The sequence below is a fragment of the Bombyx mori genome, chromosome 16 (genome assembly GCF_030269925.1).
Source record: "Bombyx mori chromosome 16, ASM3026992v2".
In the NCBI taxonomy this organism is placed as follows: domain Eukaryota; kingdom Metazoa; phylum Arthropoda; class Insecta; order Lepidoptera; family Bombycidae; genus Bombyx; species Bombyx mori.
In genome coordinates this window covers 5621292-5633495 of record NC_085122.1, presented here as the reverse complement: position 1 = coordinate 5633495, position 12204 = coordinate 5621292, and the positions used below count along the sequence as shown (strand labels likewise).

Below are 12204 nucleotides of genomic sequence, written 5' to 3'. Positions count from 1 at the left end.
TGCTGTTTACAGTTGCTAGAATAAATTTAAAATTCGACCCAAAAAAAAAACAATGGTCGCAATTCTGAATCTCTACAGATTATATCGATTATTTTGTTTTATTTGACGTTCGATTGTGTAACCAGTATTCGCATTACATCGGAATAAATGTACAAAGAATTCGGATTCGATATTCGGATTCGGGAGCAGCGCCACAGGAATCGTTTCGCGACATTTCGTCCGCGCACGTCCTTCCTGCCTATCAACTGTCGTGCAGATTGTATGTAAATTCAAAGGGGGTCGCTCCGTATTTATGGGCCTTTGATCGCCAACTACCATTGTCTGGCCAGTTAAATGCGCCGAAAAATGTTCAGATGTCGCCAGCCCGTTCCGCTGTGGAATGTATGCAGATTGAACACAGCAGCTATATATGGGGTGTTCGATGTAGCCAACGAGCGTAATCGGTTGTATCAATCGGATTATCGATGCTTTTTCGGGTTGAAATATGTAACAGCTTTGAGATGGTTTTTTTTTAATTATAGATCTTCCTTTTGCTGCAAAACATCATTAGGATTTTATGTAGGTATGCACGGGAGCCTATACAGCCCAAGTTGCGGCTGAATTCTCCGCGGCGATTGAAGTCTCTATTGAGCTGTGATAAGGGTTAGTTTTCCTTTCAAATGCTTCTCAACAGAAATAGGCACATCTGTATTACGACCGCACTGATACGAATAGTCTAACAGTATGCCCTACCATAATTACGAAAATATGCACATTTTTCGAGACCTAACCGTAAAAGTAGTTTTAATTTTATTTCATATTAAGATTTTATTAAATTTACTGACAAATTATTTTCAAATATAATAAACAATAATAACTGAGAAAAAATTAAGCACGGTTATCTGGCCCCAATTTAGAATTTCCTGTGTTATGGATACTAGAGACTGATAAAAATCCTTATATATAATAAACGTGCAGACAAAGAGCAAACGAATTTGTTCATCACATAATGCTGGCCCGATGTGGGAATCGAACCCACGACCCTCGGCACACCAGTCAGGGGCGCTAACTTCTGCACCACCGAGTCATCACTATACAAAATAGTCTCTTACGGATTCATTAGAAGCGTTATCGAAAAAAAAGACTTATTCATAACTTTTTTCAAGGTAACCTAAAAATACAGCCTACATCCGTACAAGGGGGACTACACAGCGACAAAAGAATAAATATTTCACTCTATATACGGTTGCCCGAGCACTATTCAACAATCGGAGTTTTATGTAAATTATTGTTTTAACGTTGTACCCTCTGTTTTTGTTGAAATGTAAATTGAACTTCAATATATCTTATGTGTTTCCGGCGATCCTTAATATCTGGCGTTCGGACTACAAAATTTCTTGTTCTCAATCGTGAACATAATTATTTTATTAGTAAAGATGGAGACTGTAACGATTGATTGTAATGGGTGTTTTTAAAATTTTGTTGAATAAAATTTTGCACTGTACGTTTCTCATATGTGTCATATGTGTCAAGTAATATTTTATTTGAACATAATTACGTACTTATTTATTTACGTAGGTATACAAAAATATATCAACTAACAGTAATAACAGTATTCATATAAATATACATATTTGGGAAGGAGCGTCATGCATTCAGCGCGAAATGCGTCGTAACTTTGCCCCTAACCTAAACTTTTTTCCTACCTATTCGCCGGTAGCCTAAAAGGCTATTTCAGCTACGCCTGGATGGGTGGGTGAGCTTACGGGTTCAACCTGAGAGAATTTGCTAACACTAGTCCTAGTAAAAGTAGAGAATCACCCGATCGGAATCGCCACCCACTAAGAAGATCTGGCGAGAAACTCAGTGGTGGGCAGCCTGCTTCTGTCGAGTTACGTCCCATCCGAAGCGTGGCCACAGGTTATTGAGCAAAAGGCGTTTTAGTCTGTTTAACTCGGATATGCCCCACCTATCGACCCCTAGCGCGTAGGCGGAAGTGAGGCGATTTCCTCCAGACCCAAAAAGAAAGAGAAGTAATCTCTTCCATTAGAGCAGTGATTATCAAACTTATTTCTTTTACCGCCCCCTTTGAAAATGAATTATTTTTCAGCGCCCCCCATTTTTTATACACCCCTAAAACTTTAAAACCACAATTTCATTAATTTAATTAATAAATGTTGTATTAATTTTAGTAAATGTAGTACCACCTAGTACATAATTATGTATTTGTAGATGCTGTTATTGTTTCTTTATATTATTATATGTCCGTACATTGCTATAGGGCGTGTATTTACAAATTTGCAAAGTAAAAATGAATTCTTCTCATCAATATGTTTGTTTAAATTCAGAATCACCAAAATAAATTGCTAGTTCACTCTACTATTACTATGCTAATTTATTAGAACGATACTATTTTTGTTGAATGTCTTTCTCATTAGTATAAGATTCTCATCATAAGATAATTAAAAATTTATATTTCGACTAGTAAATAATACTATTAACAATAATAACTTATTAAACTACGAATAAGCTAAACCTGGAAGTCGTAGAGGATTTCATTTATCTGGGCTCCGTCATAGCTATGTAATGGATCCTCCAAAAAGGACCTCAGAAGGCGAATCAGTATGGCAAAGAGAGCTATGTCCCAAATGGACCGTGTTTGGGCGGACAAAAACATCTCGAGGACTACCAAAAAGCAGCTCGTCACCTCCCTCATCTTTTCCATTTTTCTTTACGGCACAGAGACTTGGACCCTCAAGAAAGCCGATCGCCAACGCATCGACGCGTTTAAGATGTGGTGCTGGAGGAAAATGCTCGGGATTCGTTGGACAGAACACAGAACCAACGAATCCATTCTTACCGAGCTCAAGATTCCAATGCGCCTCAGCACTACATACGCGCGGAGAAGTTTCGAGATCTTTGGACATATCGCCAGAAAGAGAGGTGAAAATCTGGAAAAGCTGCTGGTAACAGGTAAGGTATGCGGGAGAAGGCACAGAAACAGAAATCCAATGCGCTGGTCGGACCAAATACGCTCCACTCTCAATATCTCAGTCCACGTTGCTATCCACACAGCCGAGAACAGGCAGGAATGGCACAAGATGATGCAGGAGAAAGTTATTAGAGGAGGCCACGACCCTCAGCACTGAGGATTATCGACGCAAGAAGGAAGGAAACTACGAAAAATAAATTAATATCATTTCGTATTATAGATAAATATGGGTAATTTTTCATAGAATTTGAGTTAATAATTTAGAATTGGTTCAAATAAAAACCGCCGCCTAAGTCAGCGTTTTTATTATTTGTAATAATTAATATCTATACTAATATTATTAAGAGGAAAGATTTGTTTGTTTGTATTCAATAGGCTCCGAAACTACTAAACCGATTTAAAAAATTCTTTCACTGTTTGGAAGCTTCACTATTCCCGAGCGACATAGGCTATAATCTTTTTTGAAAAAAATTAGGTATCCTTACTAAAACTCCAATAATTTAACCCAAGGTGTAAAAAAAAATTCCTAAAATATTCTTTACGTCGCGTACCTACGACAACTATTGATGATAGAATAAAATAATGTACTACAACTTTGTAGAAAACATTATTATTTACAAAAAGTGCCGCGACAGCATTTGTCTAACTATTATAGTTATGTCACAATAAGTGTTATTTTATTTAAAAAAATGCCCCTGGTAAGACACGGAGTGGCCCCCTACCTTCGCCGACTGGTGGTTTCCTAGTTGGAGGACAGATCGGTCACGTGTACTGGACACGGTGGGATCGTGCACAGGCTTCCGGTCGTGCGCGATGTTCCACAGGGGTCGGTGCTCGGCCCCCTTTTGTGGAATATCGGGTATGACTGGGTACTGAGAGGTGCCCTCCTCCCGGGCCTAAGCGTAATCTGTTACGCAGACGACACGCTGGTCGTGTCCCGGGGGGGGGTTTTGCTGAGTTTGCTCGTCTTGCCACCGTTGGGGTGGCGCAAGTCGTCGGCAAAATCAGGAGATTGGGCCTCGACGTGACACTCAGTAAATCCGAGGCCATGTGGTTCCACAGGCCCCGGAGAGTGCCACCTGTCGATGCCCATATCGTGGTTGAAGGCGTCCGTATCGGGTCGGGGTGCAGTTGAAGTACCTCGGCCTCATTCTGGACAGTCGTTGGGCCTTCCGTGTCCACTTTCAGAACCTGGTCCCTCGTTTGTTGGGGGTGGCCGGCGCGTTAAGCCGGCTTCTTCCCAACATCGGGGGGCCTGACCAGGTGACGCGCCGTCTCTATACGGGGGTGGTGCGGTCAATGACCTTATACGAGGCGCCCGCGTGGGGCCAGTCACTGGCCGTGAGGGTAGCGAAGTTGCTGCAACGGCCGCAACGCACCATCGCGGTCAGGATCATCCGTGTTTATCGCACCATCTCTTTCGAGGCAGCGTGTGTACTGGCTGGGACGCCGCCTTGGGTCCTGGAGGCGGAGGCGCTCGCCGTTGACTATCAGTGGCGGGCTAACCTTCGTGTCCGGGGCGTGGCACGTCCCAGCCCCAGTGCGGTCAGAGCGCGGAGGGCCCAATCTCGGCGGTCCGTGCTGGAGTCATGGTCCAGGCGGCTGGCCGATCCTTCGGCTGGTCGTAGGACCGTCAAGGCGATTCGCCTGGTTCTTGTGAATTGGGTGAATCGTGACAGAGGACGCCTCATTTTCCGGCTCACGCAGGTACTCACTGGGCATGGTTGTTTTGGTGAGTTCCTATACCGGATCGGAGGCGAGCCGACGGCAGAGTGCCACCATTGTGGTTGCGACTTGGACACGGCAGAGCATACGCTTGTCGCCTGCCCCGCATGGGAGGGGTGGCGGCGTGTCCTCGTCGCAAAAATAGGAAACGACTTATCGTTGCCGAGTGTTCTGGCATTGATGCTCGGTGACGACGAGTCGTGGAAGGCGATGCTTGACTTCTGCGAGTGCACCATCTCGCAAAAGGAGACGGCGGGGCGCGTGAGAGATGCACAGGCCCGCCCCCGTCGAGCGGGGTCCAGGGAGGCGGATCTCGCCCAAGCCCTGGCCCTCTAAGTGTTTCGGGTCTCCCTCACATGTCGGCCTGGGGACCGGTGAAGGGGGCCTAAGAAGACGACGTGCAAGCTGCTCTGCATACGTTTAAGTATGAGCATCCGGGTGATGGAAGGCCGGCTATCCCCAACCCACCCTGGTTCTGATCCAGCGGGGTATTCCGTAGGATAGACCATTCTAACCGGCGCCATCTAGGCGGGCTTCGGACAGCCTGCCGACCGAGAGGGCTGGTGGTCGTGGCGCTGACGACCGCCAGTCCGGCATCCCGAGGGGGAGGGTGATGGGAGAGATGTGCTCCGCACTAAACACTTAACTTCCCCCCTTTGCCTTTTCATGAGCTCTGTCTCATGCGAGGTTTGGATGCTGGTTGTTGAGTGACAGGAGGTTTTAGTCGGTTCGATTCCGACATGCCCCGCCCTCCATCCCCAGTGAAGGGCGGAAGTCCGGCGATTTCCACCTGATAAAAAAAAAACGTGTGGCACTCGGGAACTGCGGCGGTCAAGCTATTGCATAGCATTTTTTATCAACTTATGGTATTATAATTAGACAATTATAATTTAATATTAAAACAATAATAAAACAAGACCACGCTATATTAAACCTTAATAAAGGCAAAACCTTAACTGTTCCCTTCACACTCATAAGCTAAACCGTGCGAGAAAGAGATGGGCAGACTTTTCATGATTCTCATGCAGTGTGACATCACGCCACGCGCTTATTCACAAACACTACACAAGCGCAACGTGTGAATGTGTTGAACGCGAGCTACATGGTACGCGGAGTGAGGGGTGTTAGGTTTTTTTCGTTACGGAATTTCATGATTCGGTCGCCGCGCTCAAGGCCCGCGATAAAAGCTATGCAATAGCTTATGAAATGTATGAACTTGTAATAAAATCCCTTGGCTATACTATTTGTATCTGGCTGGTTTTGGTATCATTAAAAGTTTAAATTCGAAAGAAGATAATTCCAAATTAAAATTAGGAAGATGTGTGATTTTTATTTATTTTTCGTACTGTCAAGATGAGTGAATCTAATGAAGATATTCGATACATTTTAAAATTTTACTACAAAAAAGGTAAAAAGGCAACGCAAGCCGTGAAAAAAATTTGCGATGTTTATGGACCTAGTGCTGTGTCTGTGAGAGTAGCACAAATTTGGTTTAAGCGTTTTCAATCCGGAAATTTTGATGTCAAAAATGCACGTTGCTCTGGTCGCCTTATTACGGATAAAATCGATGCCATTTTTTAAAAAGTGGGGCAAGATCGAGATATCAGTAGTTACAATGTAACTGAAGAACTGGGAATTGACCACAAAATAGTTATGGCGCATTTGAAAAAAACTGGGTACACAAAAAAGCTCACTGAAAGAAACCTAATGAACCGTGTACTCATTTGTGATTCTATATTACGACGTAATGAAACCGAACCATTTTTGAAGAAGCTGATAACTGGTGATGAAAAGTGGATCACGTACGACAAGAACGTACGAGAAAGGTTGTGGTCAAAGGCCGGTCAGGCTTCACAGAATCTGGCGAAACCCGGGTTAACTCGCAACAAGGTGATGCTGTGTGTGTGTGGTGGGATTGGAAGGGCATTATACATTATGAGCTGTTACCACCAGGCAGGACCATCGGTTCTGAACTCTACTACGAACAACTGATGAGATTAAAGCAAGAAGTTGAGAGAAAGCGGCCGGAATTAATCAACAGAAGGGGTGTGGTTTTTCATCACGATAACGCTAGACCTCACACATCTTTAGCCACTCAGCAAAAATTAAGAGAGCTTGGCTGGGAGGTGTTAATGCATCCACCGTATAGTTCTGACCTTGCACCTTCAGATTTCTACCTGTTTCGGTCTCTTCAGAATTCTTTAGGCAGTGTCAGGTTAACATCACGAGAGGACTGCCAAAACCAATTGTCGCGGTATTTTGAACAGAAGCCCCAAAATTTCTATAGCAATGGGATCATGTCCCTACCTACAAGATGGCAAAAAGTTATTGAACAAAATGGTACCGACATACTTTAGTTAAATGTGAATAAACTATATTAAAAAATGTTGTGAATTTTCTTAAAAAATGCGAAGAAACTTTTTCCCCAACCTATTATTATACAGAAATAAAATAGTAAACAATGTTTACAATAAGTGAGCTGTTTAGGCTTACTATACTATACTATTTGACATTGGACGGTAATGGGTAAATTGTAAAAAATAATAATCTAAGACAAGTTTTTGAACAATAATTATATACGCATTTCCATTTTATATAAAAATTATGATTCTAACATCAGTAACTGCCTATAAAATGCTAGGAAAATGCTTTAAAATGCCCTTATGTTAAAAACAAGAAAGAAAGTAAAGAAAACTTCAATTTATGTTAGTTTACATATGTGTAATATTTTAAAACTCTGCATGGTAGTCTTTTTTCTAATGTTTCAAATATTTTCTGATACAATGTAATTAAGGTAAAATTGCTCTAATTTTTTAACTGTCATCGATCATGTTCCGCAGAAACTTGTTACAACTTGATTGCGTACGGTGTGTGGGCTATCCTACGTAATCTATGTTAATTATTTTAAGTTTTTATAACATCATACAGGGTAGAAATATAAACTAATTATTCGTTATTGTGTAGTAGGTGAGTTTTAATTTTAGTAAAATTTAAAATACTATAAACTAAATGAAATTACAAATTTTACAGCGCCCCCCTAACCCACATCAACGCCCCCCATTTTTTCCTGGGCCCCTTAACGCCACCCTCTAGGTTTCAAACGCCCCCCAGGGGGCGTTATCGCCCACTTTGAGAAAGACTGCATTAGAGCATCTAAATAATAAATAAAATTTATAAAATCACTTATCAAACATATATTATATTTGTTGGGTTTTCGCAAGTTGTATACGCAATTAAAACTACTTTTACGATTTAAACTGGTGGTTTTTATTTTCATTTTATGTATAGGATGATGCGATTCCAACTCTAATAAAAAAAAATGTAATTCCCGTATTTAGTGATAACAGACTATGGTGGTAGCTTTTTTTGGGTTTTAGCGTATTATAAATAGGTACCGTATTGCCTATGTAATGTAATTTTTATTACTGGTGGTAGGACCTCTTGTGAGTCCGCATGGGTAGGTACCACCACACTACCTAGTTCTGGTGTGAAGCAGTAATGCGTTCAGGTTTGAAGGGCGGAGCAGCCGTTGTAACTATACTGAGACCATAGAACTTATATCTCAAGATGGGTCGCGGCATTTACGTTGTAGATGTCTATGGGCTTCAGTAACTACTTGACGCCCGGTGGGCTGTGAACTTGTTCACCAATAAAAGCAACAACAAAAATTTTTTTAATCTTTCTTATAAATAAACTGTAGAACTCGTCACTGTGACTCTTCACATTAACTTTATTAAAAGCTACAAACGTCTTGTAGTCTGCGTATATTATTTTAGGCTCCACCCAAAGGATATCGAATGACATTTGTAAGGACCGGGTTGTTAAAATTCGATCGACGACGAATAAAACATTTTACAGACTATTTCGACTCGTTTAGTGAAGTAGGTATTGTTCATTAAATTCTCCTTTGCCGTTTGCAAAAACATGTGATCAAAATTCAAGTGAAATATAATACGTTTGAAAACATATTTCGTGTATTTTCAGTATATAACGGCCGTCTGGTGTAGTGGTAAGTGACATGGTCACTACATAAGGGGGTCGCGGGTTCGATTCCCGCCAAGGAAAGATATTTGTATGATAAATATAAATGTCTTTTCCAGGGTTATGGATGTATATTAAATATATGTATGAGTATAATAAAAATCTTACATTTATTTCCGTTATCTGGTACCTGTAACACAAGTTCTTTACGAACTTATCACGGGACCAGTTAACGTGGCGTGATTGTTAGTAAACATTTATTTATTATATATATTTTTTTTTAAAACCCCTAAAATTCAATAGCTTATGTTAATTTTATGTAATGTAGTTTAATTAAAGGAAAAAATATAACCTTTTTTTATCAAGAGGAAGAGTATTTAAGTGTTTGAATTTGTGTGTAGATTACAAGTTACTAAGTAAGTTAAAATTTGTCCATTAGGTTGTCGTTTCTTTTACGGTAAAGCACAGTATTATTATTCAAGATAATGGCGAGACACTGCATGAATTAGCTGTTAACTTCGTTCACGTGTGTGAGATTGAGATAAGGCTTTTACTGTAGTAGGTACGTGCACCTTTAATAGAAGACGTGGTTACAAAATTAAATCTTCGAAAGATAGATTATTTGTACTTAATGTACGGTTGATTGGAAGCTTTGTGAGTGTTTATGGGCTGATACCGTTGTCCAAGCTGTTTCACCGCAAAGCAATGATATGAAATAAAAGAAACAGGCCTAAACAAATTTCTAGTCTATTTCTAAATGGGTCACTTGCGCAGATTTTTGTGTTTTCTTTTATTTGCCTACCTATTCTAGTAACCTTGAGGGGTTATGCTAGATTCACTGAGCGAATAGGCTAGTTCACGGGGATCAGCCTGGTAAATTTGCTAACACTAGCTTTAGCAATAGCAGTATTACGCAGAATCTACTACTGGATCGGAAACGCGACCCATTGAGAAGAACCGGCGAGAAACTCAGTGGGCTGTGGCGGAGAGTGAATTTTTGAGTAAAGGTGGATACAATGGATAGTTAGCTAACATGTCACTAAAACTCCGCTATCCGATTCATGTAATCCATCTAAATCAAATTTTCACTGGTGGTAGGACCTCTTGGGAGTCCGCACGGGTAGGTACCACCACCCCACCTATTTCCGCCGTGAAGCAGTAATGCGTTTCGGTTCGAAGGGTGGGGTAGCCGTCGTAACTATACTGAGACCTTAGAATATATATCTCGAGGTGGGTGGCGCATTTACGTTGTAGATGTCTATGGGCTCCAGTAACCACTTAACATCAGGTGGGCTGTGAGCTCGTCCATCCATCTAAGCAATAAAAAAAAAAAACGGAACAGTTCAGAATTTAATAAGCTCACCGAAATCAACACAAAAGGCGACTGGTCTAGTTTCATAGCCTCCAACTGCCTGAAAGTCGGCTCTAGCGTTGCTCGCAGAGGAGATTTCAGTGATGCCTCCACAAGCGCGGCCAGGAGTTGTCGAGACGAGGGCTCCACTCCCAGACCAGAACTGAAGGCTGCGAGGGCTTCGCCATGTCTCCCGAGGCATTGTAGTGCCACACCTGATGAAAACAAATACAATGGTAAAATATAAGAAAAAACCAATGCTAAATCAAACAACTTTAAGATTGTATAAAAGATATAAAAAAAAATTACATAGAAAGGTCACACCCTCAATAATAATATTTGAATAAAAACTGATTCATTGTAATAGTGACACAATAATTGAATTATTATGGTGGTAGGACCTCTTGTGAGCCCGCGCGGGTAGGTAACACCGCCCTGCCTAGTTCTGCCGTGAAGCAGTAATGCGTTTCGGTCTGAAAGGTCCGCCGTCGTAGCTATACTGAGATCTTAGAACTTATATTTCAAGGTGGGTGGCGCATTTACGTTGTAGATGTCTATTGGCTCCAGTAACCACTTAACACCAGGTGGGCTGTGAGCTCGTTCACCCACCTAAGCAATAAAAAAATATTCACACCATTGTTTCTACAATTTATATTATTTATCGTTTAAATACTTTTATCTGTTACATTTAATTAAGATTTCGTTTACAATTGTCGTCGTCAATCGTCTTTCAGTTATGGTTGATCATGAAAACTATAAAGCATTCGAAATATATTAAATAATATGTCAATAAAAAGCCGAGATAAATTTTTAAACGTATTTTTAATTATCTATTATCTATTATATATATATATAAAAATGAATTGCTGTTCGTTAGTCTCGCTATAACTCGAGAACGGCTGGACAGATATGGCTTAATTTGGCCTTGCATTATTTGTGGAAGTCCAGAGAAGGTTTAAAAGGTAGATAAATATGAAAATGTTCGGAATTAAATAAAAGTAACAATTTTGTTTTTCCTTTGATGTGTCCCCCCGTCGGACGGATTCCTTTTGTTTGTTTTAAGTTTATTTTATACAAAAGTTTAGGTCTTTTATTTATAGATTGAGGCACTACGAAGTTTGCCGGGTCAGCTAGTGTTAAATAATAATTTTAATTATGAATCGCGAGAACTAATGACAATACTAAACCACTGACATAAAGTTACAATTACTAACCACTAACTGTGATTGAGTCGTATAAACAGTATGATTTCCTTTTTACTAGTCATTTCATATCATTTTCGCTAGCGTGGCTGCTTTAATATTTGCTTTGCCAGACTTAGTATTTAGACGCGCATAGCTGATAACCTAAATCGAAATATGAGGGTATTTTCGACTTTTAGTATTCTACTAGAGGTCCCGCAGTAGTCGAAATTCGACTATAATTAATTGGAATTGTAAGTTTGTACACTATTATGATTGTATTGTATACTTCTACTATCACAAATTTCGCCAAGACTACGCTATAAAAATATTAACAAAGGCAAACAATATTTAATCTATTCTCAATTTGACAACAGACGCCAAAAACAAAAGTTTGACTATAAATGGTTGCATGCGTGTGTGCGTCAAATACATGGTATGTAGTGTGTGTAATGTTTTCTTTATTGATTTAATGTATCTTTTATGCATTATTTTAAAAAAATATTAGCATTGTGCATTTCTTCTCTATATTCTCTATAAGTGTGGAAAATTTCATACTCCTCCGTCCGCGCTATTTTCGTAAAGAGGGATACAAAGTTTTTGCTTCACGTATTAATATATAGATAACCTTTCCCCCACAAGCTTTCGTACACATGTTTTTTGCATATTAACTACACTACTACACTACAGATTTACAGTACCGTTTCCGACACATATCTGTCGAACGACTACCGTCAGTATAGCTTTGATTAACGAAAAATTATACGCCATATTTCACTATAATTACAGCGAAGAATTAACATTACTCGTCCCATTTCTTAGATTACGCTTTACACTAAGTCCATTTACACTTTTAAAGTAGATATTTTTTATTATACGCCGTCAGAGCAAGAACGAATGTGCCCATAAAACAAATGGACTGTAATTATTACTTGCGTATACTTGCTTACTTATTATTTTAAGTTAAAAAATCTTAGACACTTTAAATTCCATTC

General features: G+C 40.2%; 1 protein-coding gene across 2 annotated transcripts in view; it reads right to left on the bottom strand.

Annotated features, from left to right (window-relative positions):
• LOC101740550 (tetratricopeptide repeat protein 28) overlaps positions 1 to 12204 on the bottom strand; it is a 105674-nt gene that overhangs the window by 55909 nt on the left and 37561 nt on the right. For both annotated transcript variants that reach the window (XM_062672982.1, XM_012692807.4), the window contains exon 5: positions 10041 to 10243. In XM_062672982.1, coding sequence (XP_062528966.1) covers positions 10041 to 10243 — 203 coding nt within the window. The remainder of the gene's footprint in view (positions 1 to 10040; positions 10244 to 12204) is intronic.